Below are 14,445 nucleotides of genomic sequence, written 5' to 3' on the forward strand. Positions count from 1 at the left end.
CTTGTTGTTTTGCGTTTTAGGTTATGTTATTTTTATTTTTTTTTTTGTTGCGAAGAAAAAGTAATTTAAATGCCCCAAGAAGCGGCGATCTAGATTCACCGCAAACTCGCTTCCGTTTGTGAAAATGCTAGATGGCTGGTACTGCAGATCCCTCGCCAACGAGCAAGCAGCGGCCGAAGAGCAGGAACGCGTCCTGGAGGAGTCCAAGCTGAAGAAGCAATACAAATTTTTAAAGGGCAAACTTAAACATTTACTTTACGTGAGTACGCAGCTGGTAGATTACGTGCGACGTGTTAATTTCGATTGTTTTGTTTTGTTAGGAAAATGAGTGCTTCCAGACTGCCTTGCGATCATCGCAAAAGAGGTTGCTCATGGTCACCAGAGATCGGAGCTTCCTCTTAGATAGACTGGTTTTGTACGAGAAGCCAGATAATTCCTCATCAGAATCTGAAGACACTGAATCTTCGGATGATGAAAATGTTAAAGTTGAACCAACGAAAAAGTAACTTGTTTATTGGTAGACTTAAATCTTAGATGAAGAAAATATTGTTTTTTTTTTATTTTGCACAGGAGGAGAGTAGATTTTACAAATTCACACAATCATGTACAAAGTAGTGGTAAGTCCATGCCACAAGTGAAGAAGAAAAGGCCCCCACCGAAACCTAAAGCTCATTTCTCTCATAACATTGTAAGTATTAATCCATCACATGTAAAATCATCATTTCAAACATTTTTTTGGAATTACCAAAACTTCATTTTTCAATAATTTTACTATAATCATACTAAATTAATGCAGAATAAAACATATTTAAGCTATAGTTGACACGTTACAAAGAAATGATTGGAACAAATTAATTTATGAACAGGAGAACAACAACAAAAAAATCTATAATTGACTTTGATTATGATAAAAATTGAATTCTAAATTTTATTCATGATTGTCTCATTTCAATTAGGTAGTAGAAAACCATAAGAAATGCAGCATAATAGATTGAGATTGTTTACCGTATTGTTTTTTTGTTTCTTTCTTTTTTTTCGAATGCAGTAAATATCCTCACTTCTTTACACACTCTTTATTTTTGTTTTGTTTGTTTGTATCACTGGATGCGAGATGAAAGCCATTAGTCCTAATTTGTGGGCTGTGGCTCAGAAACACTGCTTTAGAATATTTGTTTATCGAAATCCAATGTTTTAGGTGATATAACATTAGCAGTACGCTCGATAACTGTTACTAATTGGAAAATGATTTCAGCTGCATAATATAAACACAACAACCTCGAATAATGTGATTTTATCGGACGGACATATGACTCCTGAGGAGGTGGAAAGGCATCTACAGTCGCGGCAGAGCTTCTTGGAGTTGGAGAGGGCCCCATTGACGGTGCCCACGGAGATGTTCAGCAATGAACCATCGCTGGATAGGTTCGTTTCAGATCCAAGTTGAGTGGTGTTGCCTTACTTTTTTGGTATGTTTCAGCGAATCCAACGACATCGGCGAATTGGAGACCTCGCCCAGCAACATGGGAGAGGAACTGAGTATCGACATGATAAACGAATGAGCGCGAACAAACGTCTTTTTTTATATATATAATTGGGTTTAGTTTAATTTATGACTTATGATGATAGCTAAATAATTGATTAAATGATGAGTAATGAACTGAAAACGATGCATTAGTTTTATTTATTTATTTCATACTTTTTATATCCTTAAGACCGATTATTAAAAATTAAGTCTATGAACTTTCCTTGGATGATTCCTTTCACGGGTTTGAAGCACACTAATATTATAAAAAATACTATTCCTTGCATTGCATTTATTAAGTCGGCGACCATCCAAACTATTTGCTTAGGTCTATTCACCACAAAACTTACCAGTTCTATTAAGCAACAAAATGAGTTTAAGGTCCAAAGCAATGTATTACTTAGTACACTGAAAAAAAAGAAGACTGATAAGGACAATGTTTAATAAATTTGCAGTAGTATTTTGACTTTGTCAGAAAAGGATCAACTATCACCAGTCAAAATACAATCCGCGCATCGCGTTGCTTAACTTTCTAAAGTTATCATGGTTACAAACAACCATTCGTTTTGTAACAAATTCAACATCTATTTAGATGTGAATGGAAATGAAGTCATAAAGAAATGACAGTAATAGCATGAAATAAATGCATTATATACATACATGTTCTTGATTTCATTCTTTTCTGATTCCCATTCATCGGTAGAATTGGCATTAAGAGACCAGATCAGAATCTGCGCAACAGCGCAAATTGACAATCCGATGAGCGAAGACAATGCCTGTGGTCCAATGAAGAACACCACCTTTTTATCAGCTATACGAATACTTTAGTCGATTGCATCAATCATAACGGATACTTGCTTGTGAACCAGCTGAAGTCACTTTCAAATGTCTGATCCGAGAATCTCGGTGGCACAAATCTGTCCACGAGCACGGAAATCATCAAGAATATGCTGGGTACGCAGATTGAAAGTATGAATGTTACCAAGACACGCCATCCCGGTTGGTTTTGGTTGAATTTTCTGAAATCAAAACTATGAATTAAACTAAAAATAATCAATAATTAATTAATAGATTAGTACAATACTTTGTAGAGGCCTTCGGCCATCAAACAGCAGAACCACGTGCATGCGCTCACCAAGAAGAATTGAAAAATATAGCCTGAAAGAAGCTTTGCATCTTGTGAATAGGTCTATTACGATGGACGTAAGTGCTACCTAGTAATGCGTAGTTACCAGCGTCCGGAGGTATCACCTTAGCAGATCCCAAAGAGAAGTACGCAATTGCCTGACACAAGCAGTAACCGATGATTAGTAATCCCCGAACGTTTCGAGCATCCTGTACCAACAGGAACACAATCATCACGAAGATTAGAAAAAAACCAGATACAAACGTTACTGAAAATAAAATAAAAAATAATACTTTTACAGTCAAATAATCCATAACTTACATGCATTGGTACAACCTGTGATAAGATGTGTATTCAACATAATTAGTATAGACGTCTCTTTGGCCTATTCGTATTATCACTTTTCGCACTGACCATCATCAACTTTGATGGATTGACAATTGATTAATTATAAAAGGTGCCGAAGTAAATTGAAACCATAGCAACAACATTTATTTTCTTTTGTTCAATAAACATTTATATTATTTTTTTGACAGTTTCTGAAAGTTAAGCAACGTGTGCGGATAGAACTTGGATCGGTGACCAGAAGTATTTGGCAAATCGTGAATAATCGATAGGTAAGTGATTATATTTTATTATAGTAATCACCGATAATTTATAAAGAAAAATTGTTACAAAATTGTATCTATTTATAAATTATAAAAAGTGCTTATTTGAGTATTGTATAGAGTTGTAATGGAAAGGTTTTAAATAATCAAATATAAACCATTAGATTTTACAGTCAACCTTTCTATTCGTCTGCCAAAGTATTCGAGGTAGATGTATTAACTAATACCATTCATTCCTTTTTATGTAAACGCTAAAAACAACGCTGTCGCGTTATAGGATGACTACAGTGAGTCCCAAAGTGGTCTATATCGACCCCCAGGGGTCTATGACAACCTGCAAGGGGTCTACGTCAGCGAAAAAAAAATTTGGGGGTTCATGAAATGAAAATGGGGGTCCACGATAGTGGATCTCAACCGGTGGCAATCGAAATCCCAACAATCAATATCCCGACGGTCGAAATCCCGACTGTATCGAAATCCCGACTATATCAAAATCCCGACAACCAACTGAATCAAAATCGCAACTGTATCGAAATCCCGACAGTGTGTTTTATTATATATGACCGCCAAAACAGAAGATTAATGAGTTATCTTCGCGGAATAGCTCATAGTGTTTCATTATAATTATTTTATACATTTTTGTTTTATAATAAAGATAATATTAAAAATTCATCGCTCGAGTTTTTTATTTCTAAAATATAACGGGGGGAGTTGAGATTATTAATTGTTATTGTATTTGATTTCATTGAATTATTCATAATAAACTTTGACAATTTGAAATAATCTGAAATGTAATTAGATTATTAATTGTTGTTATTAACTATTAATAACAATATACATTTATTATTTTATTTGTTTTCATTGACTTAACAAAACTTAAAATTCAGAAATATTTATTGTTATTAATATTAAATAATAGTAGATGGTGACATGGCGTTTCGGAATAATTTAAAAATGTTATTGTATAAATTATAATAATAAAAGATACTGTCGGGATGTCGTTACAGTCGGGATTTCAATAGTAAAAGTATCTATGAAGTAAAAAAAATATTATATATGTTTATAAAATTGTGTAAGTTGTAGGATGTAGGCATTCGCTTTGTGGTCGCAATACATTTTGAACTCGTAAAAACCTGCACATAATGATATACCAGTATCATCTTGTTACAAGCATAAGCGCAGTCTCAGAGCAAAGATCTTAATAATTATAAAGATGTCCCAATATAAATAATAAATTTACAAAAAATCAATATCAGGTAAGTAGGGGGTCTACCCAAAACCGAAAAACATGGCAAGGGGTCTACGACACAAACAAGTTTGGGAACCTCTGCTTTACTATATATGACCGCGTTATGAGAGGACCGTGTTATAAGATGCTTTACTATATATACTTTGTTAATATTAGTGTTCAAGTAGGTAAGATTAAATAAATACACAGATAAATTAAACTTTTTTTATTTATAAATACATTATATTTACGAAATCTTACAAAATTAATATATTAATATGGCACGCGAAGATCGCATTCTCACTATGGATTCAGATGGGTCATTTCGCTGGGCGAGTAGGTTTCCTTAATTGGACTTTTTCCTATCAACTGATTCCACCGGACCTTCAGTATTCCAACGACCGGATTGTGCAGTATAAAGATGATGAAGACGAACAGACCTTGCAGGGACTGAATGACATCGAGTGCGATCCAGATGCCGGCACCAGTATCGTAAAAGTACGAAATCACTTCGGCGATCCAGCATGCGGTCATTACTGCCAAGAGTAGATAACATGACCGGAACCTGAAAGTTAAAAAAGACAGTCACAGTAAATGCAACCGATAATAATCCACGTCATCGTTTTCCGCTTACACATTTTTGATGCCGTTTCCTACCGAAGTCCACGAAGGGTGCGGTCTATTGTTTTCAATTTTCCTGATTTTGTAATACGTCAACCCGGTGAATATTATCCCAAAGAGTATTGATAAGACAATAGGAAGATAATAGAAAACGACCTTTTTATCAGCTAAAAAATAACATTTTTTTTTGTAAGCAAATTAAGAAGATCGAACGTAAGTAAACTTACACCTAAACCAGCAGGAATCTACACTGTATTTGGGGTTGGAGAATTTGGAAGGCACTATATCGTTTATTACCAACGAGAGAAGGAGAAACAGAATGGGAATACCGACCGCAATTATACCGTTGATTAGGGTACGCCACTTCCAGTGATGATTATTGTAGTTTCTGTAAATAATTGAGTTTATGTAAGGATTAAGTAAAGTGATGTTGATTGATAACTTACACAACTTGGTAATAAGTTTCCACGATCAAACAGCAGAGCCAAGAGAAAGCAGACACCAGGCAGATTTGGTAGACGTAACCTAGCACGTTAAATCTTGCTTAATATTGTTCATAAATTTAATTTAGTTTTTAGTATTTCAATTACCAACTCCCGAGCAAAATTTATCGTTCATATCAATTAGTTTGGCGGTGGAAAGACATATGAAGGATAGAGCCATGGTTATGCTGTAACCCACGACGTTCAAACCTCGCACGTCTCTGGCGTCTTTGATGAAGATGAAGATTCCGCTGGTGATAATTAAGAAGAAAGCAGATACGTAGATGCCTGAAACAAGTGGAATGTTTCAGATTTAATGCATCGAGATGTCATTTGTCCTATATACTTACAACTTGCAATGAGGATAGCTACAAATTTGGGCTTGTTCTCTTCGGGAAAACACAGAAATGCTGTCATTATCCAACGCGGTTCGCCGGTTTCTTGATCGGAGAACTCGAGCGGATCGAAACAATACTTATCCTTTTTATATAGCTGATCTTCTACCAATAGTTCACCGCTCGTGAGCAGCCGGAATTCTTCGCTCAGAGGATCCAAATAATACCTGAAAGCAAGCATCTAGTAAGTCAATAATTTTAAACGTGCAACGTCTCGGTTATCTCTCACATTCCGCTCGGGCATTTTGGCTGATACGTGTACGATCTGTACATTACATGCGGAATTGCTTCGTCGTCGAAGATTGTATTGTTACCTTCATGGTAATCGGGCATTTGGGGATCGACGTTATTGAAAACGCAACCTTTGGGGCTCTTCACGTAACCCTCTTGGCAGCATCTCTGCATTATCGCCACTCTTTTCCCGGATTCCTGCGCAGGTTAATCGATTAACGAAATTATTTGCTAATTATATAAGAAAAACTTACACTTTCTAGGAACATTTTCTTTGGCGTGATTTGATCAACATTGATTAAGTTGGTGTAACCGAAATTATGTTTATATTCGATACACCATACACCGAAGTAATCGATATTCTTGACTGTGATACCTTCGGGAAGACGGATCAGAACATCTTCGCCGTTGTAACTATTCAACGTGTCGCGTGAGTCATGCTCGTTAGGAACCAAAATCCCGTTCTGGTCAGGACCGGAAGATCCGTTTCCGACCCAGAAATGAGCATCGGGTCCTTTACCATCGTAATGAAGATTCGTCACGAAGAACGTTTTCTCGTCCAGGATTAATATCGGACCTGATTTCAGTCCGTGTGCCAGTTGACTGAACGGAGGTAACATCCCAAAATTAGAATTGGAACCGATCTGCCTCTATATGAAATGATTTAATCACTTGAAATATTGCATCAATCGTTGAGAGAAGTACCTACGTTTCGTTTAATACTTTTTGGTATGCTCGTATATCCGAAATTTGCACTGAACTCGATGCACCATAGCCCTATGTAATCAATGTCGTGGACCGTGATTCCTTTAGGAAGATTGATGACGACGTCTTTTCCTTTGTATCCATTGAGGTTGCCCATCGAACCATTTTCGTCCGCCACTAGAATACCCTGCCTGTCGGGACCTTTAGTACCATTTCCCACCCAGAAGTGAGCGTCCGGTCCTATTCCATCGTAATAAAGATTGTTTATGCGTATGGAAGTCTCGTTTAAGATGAAGACGGGACCCGATCGAACTCCGTGCTGCAAAGAACTTAGAGGTTCCAATTCGAAGAGAGCCGCAAATGCCTGCCAAAGAAATACAACATATATGTGAGGAGATTTACAAACATATTTGAAAGTTCGTATACTTTTGAATGCAAGTTAATTGAACCGACATTGCCCCTAAGCGGGCTCCAAATACCAAACACATCGAAATCCTTAACCTCGAGCCCATCCGGCACGGTCAACCAGACATCATCACGACTGAAATTACCGAAATTCCCGTCGTAGGGCAACAAATAGTTCAAGTTGGATGGTTCGAATCCGAACCGAAACTCGCCATCTCCAATGTAACTCAGCTCTTCTACAAGCAGGACGTTGGGTTTCATGATTTGAACGCTCTTCGATTTGGCGAGACCGGAGAGACCGGGCAACGTCACCGGCTCAAAACTGAAGACAGAGTCTACGTCCAGAATGCTCTGCAAGAAATACAAGCCCCGAGTAATGAACGTTTAATTCGCGGTTTAATCAAAGTTACTTTATCGGCTCTCTTAAGCCGTACGTGACCGATGTCTTCGTTATCGAGAACGCAGATGAGTGCGAAGAGATCGAATCTCGATGCTTCTTCGGTGACGGCCAATTTTATGGTATCGGAATCGTATCGGTGCAGCTTATTATCCGAACCGTTTTCATCCAGGAGAAGAACACCGGATTTCACGTCCGGAACATCTCCGGTGCCAAGCCAGAAACGGACATCTGGTCCTAAACCATCGTAGACGAGATTCGTCACCAGTAGGGTCTTTCCATCATTCACAAATTGCACGTTGCTCGCGCTCAATTCGTGACTTTTCCCTATCAACCTGAACACATCTTCCTGCAATTATCAATTTGTAAACTTCTACAATCATCTCATTGCAACTCCTCTATCACCTTCCAATCATGAATCAACGTTTTAAGTTTATTTTTTATTTAAATGAATTTCAACTGCAAACCCAAACTTATATGCATTTAATGTTTCAGATAAGAATATGTATATTACTTAATCTTATCCGCTTTTCTAATCCAACTTAATAACTGTTTAATTCTGTTGTTAAACAATATTCGCAGTATTTATGTTAATTAATGATAAACGTAATTTGATTAGAATTTGTTAACTGTTTAATAATATTTAATTAAGTCCAAGTCGAATTCATTAACAATGATTCATAGTTATTTATTTCAGTTTTCTATGTGTAATATTTAATCTAGATGATAAAAATAGAAAGACGTCACATATTGCTGCACTTCCAGAACGTTTATAGATTGAATTAAACAAAAATCCACATGGCAAAGTGGACCAAATTCAACAAATTTGCTTTGTTAGTCATAAAGTGAGTAATCCATGCAATAATAATCTTATGTTAACAAATATTGTAATAAACGATGAAATAGGATCTTCAGTTAATTAATTTTAACACTAATTCGTTATGCAACAAAAACACTTTTATGCAACCAACATTCTTGATTGTAACGATTGTCTTGTATATTTTAGATCTATGTATAGATATAAAATCGTGCAAGATAGATCTGAGATATTTTGCTAATTAATTTCTCTGCTTCCATATATATTGCGTAAACAGTATTATCTACATCTGTATATTATCTATATGCAAGCATTTTCAAAAAGTATTTGTTATATAACAATTATTGCGTAACACATCAAAAGAAGTGGAAACTGGACTGCGAGTTAATTGGTTAGGAGCAAGTGAAAACTTTGATCTAATCGCACACACTTTAACGCTATAAAAAAAACTAATAATGTAATTGAAACAATTTCAATCATGGCTTGTGATCATAATTAATAAACGTGCTGATGATACTCGTAACTACACAATCGATCTATGTTTTCGATAGCAACGCGTTTCGAAACAGAAAACAAAACAGAAAACGTGATTGGAAGGTGAGAGTCGCCGCCGTGCATTGTGTTGTTGCTTCAATTGAACAAATCAAAGGATTCACAAAACATCACGTCATTGTAGTAAGTCGAAACGCGTTTCGCATTTGTTTGATTTGTTTTTTTTTTCTTCCAATTTTTTTTTAATATGGTTGACTCACTGACTGGATTTTCGGGATCACCAACAGAAGTAGTAAAGTAAACACGATCATCGCGCACATTCGATCAATCCGCAACTGAAGGCGAATTGTATATGAAAATCGTCGATATCTGATATATAGATAACTCGATAAGATTGGATTGCATCATCATTCCAATTAGGTGTTTTTCTCTAATACATATTTTACATGTTAATCATCGCAAGTATATAGCTGAAAAAAAAATGTATTGCAATGGGAAAACCGTTTGAGAAATCTGCACAACATTTTTCTGTGTGTTTCATACTTTGTATGGATCTTAACTGAGAATGCTACAAATCGGTGATCCATACATACTCAATAGCGATTTTATGTTTTATCTACCCCTTTTTTATGTCGGGAAGTTTATCTGATAGATTGTATGTGGAATTTGTATACAGTAATGTATGTTAATAATTTGTATACAAAATAAAAGTTGCAAAGAAATTCAAATAAGCAATAATTATTGGATAAAAAACCAAATTATGTAACATTCTTCGTTGGACACAAGTTTTTAGTTTTACTAATTATTTTTCTAATGAATTTCTATAATTAAACGCAAAATAATTCGAATTTTACAAATTCTTGAGTTTATGAATTTGTTCTCTTCCATTTCGACTTACGAATTGCAGACTTCACGGATTTGTTCTCTTCGAATTCATACATAGGTTTGGACAGCAGAACGGATTTTGAAATCAATGAACGTGTTTCCGATTTACGAAGTCTCGAGTTTGCAAATTTGTTCTCTTCGGTTTGGACGATTTTATAATTATTAATCAATTTGGACATCACAAAAGAAGGACAAACATTTTCAAAGAAATTAGAACTGATTATGAAATGAATGAATATGATTAAAATTAGTTTCCGATTCACAAATAGTCCACATTACTTTTGTGTCTTTTCGGGATTGGATGATTTTATAATGGTTAATCAATACAACGGTTTGGAAAGCAAAAAAAAATTAAAATTGATTTAAATAAATTTTCAACATACGAATTGCCGAGTTTACGAATTTATTCTTTTCCATTTAGTTATTTTGCTAAGTAATGAACCAAAATACAATTTGGAAAGAAGAAAACAAGGAGAAACATTGATATTATCAAAGAAATGATTATGAAATTAATGAACATTATTGAAATTAGTTTTCGATTTACGAATTCTCAACATTATATTTGTTTTTTTCGGGTTTGGACGATTTTATAAGAATGAATCAATCAATGCAACAGTTTGAACAGCAAAAACAAGGAAAAATTTTGATTTTACTAAAGAAAACTGATTTCGAAATGAATTAACCTCATTTAAATCAATTTTCAACTTACGAATTGCCGAGTTTATGAATTTATTTTTTTCCATTTAGTTATTTTGCTATGTAATGAACCATTATACAATTTGGAAAGAAGAAAACAAGGATAAACATTGATATTATCAAAGAAATGATTATGAAATTAATGAACATTATTGAAATTATTTTTCGATTTACGAATTCTCAACATTATATTAGTTTTTTTTCGGGTTTGGACGATTTTATAACAATGAATCAATCAATGCAACAGTTTGAACAGCAAAAACAAGGAAAAACTTTGATTTTACTAAAGAAAACTGATTTCGAAATGAATGAACCTCATTTAAATCAATTTTCAACTTACGAATTGCCGAGTTTATGAATTTATTTTTTTCCATTTAGTTGTTTTGCTATGTAATGAACCATTATACAATTTGGAAAGAAGGAAACAAGGTAAAAAATTAAAACTCATTTCGAAATGAATGAACATCATTTAAATCAATTTTCAACTTACGAATTGCCGAGTTTACGAATTTATTCTTTTACATTTAGTTATTTTGCTAAGTAATGAACCAAAATACAATTTGGAAGGCAGAAAACAAGGAGAAACATTGATATTATCAAAGAAATTAGAAATGATTATGAAATGAATGAACATAATTTAAATTAGTTTTTGATTTACGAATTCTTAACATCGCATTTGTTTCTTTTAGGGTTTGGACGATTTTATAACATTGAATCAATCAATACAACAGCTTGGACACCAAAAACAAGGAAAAAACTTTGTTTTTACCAAAAAAATTAAAACTGATTTCGAAATGAATGAACATCAATTTTCAACTTACGAATTGCCTAGTTTACGAATTTATTCTTTTACATTTAGTTATTTTGCCATGTAATGAACGAAAACATAATTTGGAACGCAGAAAACAAGGAGAAACATTGATATTATCAAAGAAATGATTATGAAATGAATGAGCATTATTGAAATTAGTTTTCGATTTACGAATTCTCAACATTACATTTGTGTCTTTTCGGGTTTGGACGATTTTATAATGGCGAATCAACAGTTTGGACAGCAAAAACAAGGAAAAAACTTTGATTTTACCAAACAAATTAAAACTGATTTCGAAATGAATGAACCTCATTTTAATCAATTTTCAACTTACGAATTGCCGAGTTTACGAATTTATTCTTTTCCATTTAGTTATTTTGCTAAGTAATGAACCAAAATATAATTTGGAAAGAAGAAAACAAGGAGAAACATTGATATTATCAAAGAAATGGTTATGAAATGAATGAGCATTATTGAAATTAGTTTTCGATTTACGAATTCTCAACATTATATTTGTTTCTTTTCGGGTTTGGACAGTTTTATAACGATGAATCAATCAATATATCAGTTTGGACTGCAAAATCAAGGAAAAACATTGATTTTACTAAAAAAAAATAAAATTGATTTCGAAATGAATTAATCTCATTTAAATCAATTTTCAACTTACGAATTGCCGAGTTTACGAATTTATTCTTTTCCATTTAGTTATTTTTCTATGTAATGAACCAAAATACAATTTGGAAAGAAGAAAACAAGGAGAAACATTGATATTATCAAAGAAATGATTATGAAATTAATGAACATGATTTAAATTAGTTTTCGATTTACGAATTCTCAACATTATATTTGTTTCTTTTTGGGTTTGGACGATTTTATAACGGTGAATCAATCAATACAGCAGTTTGGACAGCAACAACAAGGAAAAACTTTGATTTTACTAAAGAAAACTGATTTCAAAATGAATGAACATCATTTAAATTAATTTTCAACTTACGAATTGCCGAGTTTACGAATATATTCTTTTACATTTAGTTATTTTACTAAGTAATGTACCAACATACAATTTGGAAAGAAGAAAACAAGGAGAAACATTGATATTATCAACGAAATTTGAACTGTCTTAAAATTTGCAAATTTTACGTATTTGTTCTCTTCTATTTGATTATTCGAATGAATATTCGATGAATCAAAATACAGATTGGAAAGTTTTTCTTCGATTTCACGAATATAATATATTCTATGAATCTAAAGAGGGTTTTTTACATCAGGAAACAAGTAGAAATATTGAAATTGTCAATGAATTCAATATTCATTTCTAAATGACTAAACGTGATTACAAGAACTTTTTAACTTACGAATTGCACTTAACGAATCTGGTTATTCATTCATGAAATACATTTTTGACATCAGAAAACAAGGAGTGACATTGAAATTATTCAAGAAATTAGAAATTTTCAACCTACGAATTACATTATTATTACTGAAATTTATTAACAAAATAATAAAAATGATTCTCGTATTAGAAAAAAAAGTTGGTAACTTCAATAATATGACTAACTAATATGTGCTTTACATCTGTCATTATACAAACAATATTATGTTCTTATCAATTTATTCGATAAAAATGTAATATGTCAGCAGCAAATAATTGTATTTATTCAACGTATGCAATATTTGCTAAACATCTACAACAATACCTCGAATAGTACGGCTTCGATCAGTGCGGATTCACAGTTGAAAGATAACAAAACGAACTAAATTTTAATTGAGTAAAAGACAAATTGGTACAATTTCTTTTTTATATTATCGTATTTTTTTCCTCCACGCATATAATGTTCTCGATTAGTCCGGTTTCAAACAGTCCGGGTTATTATCGAAACTGATTACCCTCAATATACTTCACATTACATGATTTGTATTTTCCTGACTTTGATGAAATGTTAATCTAATTGTACAGTTCTTTGTACAATATTAATGTTCTGAACAAGAAGCGTGTATTAATATTCCGTGGACAACGTTTATTTGCAATCAATGGCTTATATTTATTGATCAACGCGTTCTTTATTTCGCGTTTACATGTTCTATGAATAGTCCTGATTTGTATCAGTAAACGCGACGAAAATATAAACCAATTTATTTATACAATCTGTTCCCCAAAATGATTTGTTGTAATTCAGAGAAAGGCTGTACTTTTTACCAAAATATTTAGTTTATTACGTAGAGCAAATATTTAATATTACAATCATTGTTATACTATGGATTTTCAGTTTGTTTAATATAGGCTGAAAGCGAAGATAAATATGGGTGAGTTTGATTATTTAAGTAAAAAAAAAGATGGGTAAGGCAGTAGTAGTTCAGAGATAAACTAAAATAAATTGTAATTAAAATTTCCGCAAATGCATCTCACTAAACAATTTGGTTTTAAACGTTAAACAAATATTGCAATGTTATTACTATTGTTATAATTATACTCACAGAATCTGTTGTTTACTCAATTTAGATTAAATAATAAAGCGTTTGCTTATTCAACGTACAATGGATAGTTTGTTATGTATAACCGTTATTGTTTATATTATGTTATACCTTATTATTTTGAAGATGTATATGTGTATAAGTCATTAAGACTTAGTACAAATACCACTTAGGAAGGTCACATAACTAATTATTGCGTAATAATTATTCTTAAACACTATTGTTAATTACCATGTTGTGCACAAATTCAAAGGGCTAATCGATAATGTTTACTAATATGTACATCTGCCTAATCACTTAATGACTATGGAAAGTTAGCTACTATCTTCCCTTACCAAATATTGTACTCCCACTATGCTATTTCACTATTATATAATAGGATATATATGTAATAAAAAAGAGTTCTAAAGAGTCCGAGTCCTAGCTAGTCGCTAGTCCAAGTTAGTTTTAGTCTTAAAGGAGTGTCTTTCCTAGTCCTAGTTATACTCATAGAAACCCTAGTAGCAAACCTAGCAACTGGAATCTAGACATAGAAGTGATTAATAATCTTAT

General features: G+C 33.2%; 3 protein-coding genes across 3 annotated transcripts; 1 reads left to right on the forward strand and 2 right to left on the reverse strand.

Annotated features, from left to right (window-relative positions):
- The first annotated feature begins 2 nt into the window (after nucleotides 1-2).
- On the forward strand, nucleotides 3-1,667 carry LOC108567549. The gene is made up of 5 exons (XM_017928088.1): nucleotides 3-259; nucleotides 321-502; nucleotides 571-688; nucleotides 1,253-1,422; nucleotides 1,478-1,667. The coding sequence occupies exons 1-5, from the start codon at nucleotides 125-127 to the stop codon at nucleotides 1,557-1,559; spliced, it is 687 nt and encodes a 228-aa protein (XP_017783577.1). The 5' UTR covers nucleotides 3-124; the 3' UTR covers nucleotides 1,560-1,667.
- A 33-nt stretch (nucleotides 1,668-1,700) lies between these two features.
- LOC108567548 (probable G-protein coupled receptor Mth-like 1) lies at nucleotides 1,701-2,895 on the reverse strand. The gene is made up of 5 exons (XM_017928087.1): nucleotides 2,737-2,895; nucleotides 2,602-2,680; nucleotides 2,381-2,541; nucleotides 2,183-2,333; nucleotides 1,701-1,930 (listed from the first exon to the last, which is right to left on the reverse strand). Exons 1-5 carry the CDS (start codon nucleotides 2,879-2,881, stop codon nucleotides 1,708-1,710), a joined length of 759 nt encoding a protein of 252 aa, XP_017783576.1. The 5' UTR covers nucleotides 2,882-2,895; the 3' UTR covers nucleotides 1,701-1,707.
- Nucleotides 2,896-4,742: 1,847 nt separating this feature from the next.
- Nucleotides 4,743-9,390, reverse strand: LOC108567537. The gene is made up of 12 exons (XM_017928070.1): nucleotides 9,290-9,390; nucleotides 7,734-8,069; nucleotides 7,345-7,674; nucleotides 6,923-7,282; nucleotides 6,468-6,863; nucleotides 6,212-6,411; nucleotides 5,938-6,149; nucleotides 5,696-5,875; nucleotides 5,552-5,630; nucleotides 5,333-5,493; nucleotides 5,119-5,272; nucleotides 4,743-5,049 (listed from the first exon to the last, which is right to left on the reverse strand). Exons 1-12 carry the CDS (start codon nucleotides 9,347-9,349, stop codon nucleotides 4,788-4,790), a joined length of 2,730 nt encoding a protein of 909 aa, XP_017783559.1. The 5' UTR covers nucleotides 9,350-9,390; the 3' UTR covers nucleotides 4,743-4,787.
- Between the last annotated feature and the right edge of the window lie 5,055 nt (nucleotides 9,391-14,445).

This window comes from Nicrophorus vespilloides, unplaced genomic scaffold (genome assembly GCF_001412225.1).
Source record: "Nicrophorus vespilloides isolate i.1.1-1 unplaced genomic scaffold, Nicve_v1.0, whole genome shotgun sequence".
Lineage (NCBI taxonomy): Eukaryota > Metazoa > Arthropoda > Insecta > Coleoptera > Silphidae > Nicrophorus > Nicrophorus vespilloides.

Coding starts and splice junctions, on each gene's coding strand:
- LOC108567549 (XM_017928088.1), top strand. CDS start 125: ATGCTAGATGGCTGGTACTGCAGATCCCTCGCCAACGAGCAAGCAGCG. Junction 260..320: donor AACTTAAACATTTACTTTAC/GTGAGTACGCAG, acceptor TTGTTTTGTTAG/GAAAATGAGTGCTTCCAGAC. Junction 503..570: donor AAAGTTGAACCAACGAAAAA/GTAACTTGTTTA, acceptor TATTTTGCACAG/GAGGAGAGTAGATTTTACAA.
- LOC108567548 (XM_017928087.1), bottom strand. CDS start 2,881: ATGATTGTGTTCCTGTTGGTACAGGATGCTCGAAACGTTCGGGGATTA. Junction 2,334..2,380: donor TGACTTCAGCTGGTTCACAA/GCAAGTATCCGT, acceptor GTATTCGTATAG/CTGATAAAAAGGTGGTGTTC. Junction 1,931..2,182: donor AAGAATGAAATCAAGAACAT/GTATGTATATAA, acceptor CTTTTTTTTCAG/TGTACTAAGTAATACATTGC.
- LOC108567537 (XM_017928070.1), bottom strand. CDS start 9,349: ATGTGCGCGATGATCGTGTTTACTTTACTACTTCTGTTGGTGATCCCG. Junction 7,675..7,733: donor GGCTTAAGAGAGCCGATAAA/GTAACTTTGATT, acceptor TATTTCTTGCAG/AGCATTCTGGACGTAGACTC. Junction 6,150..6,211: donor CCAAAATGCCCGAGCGGAAT/GTGAGAGATAAC, acceptor GCTTGCTTTCAG/GTATTATTTGGATCCTCTGA.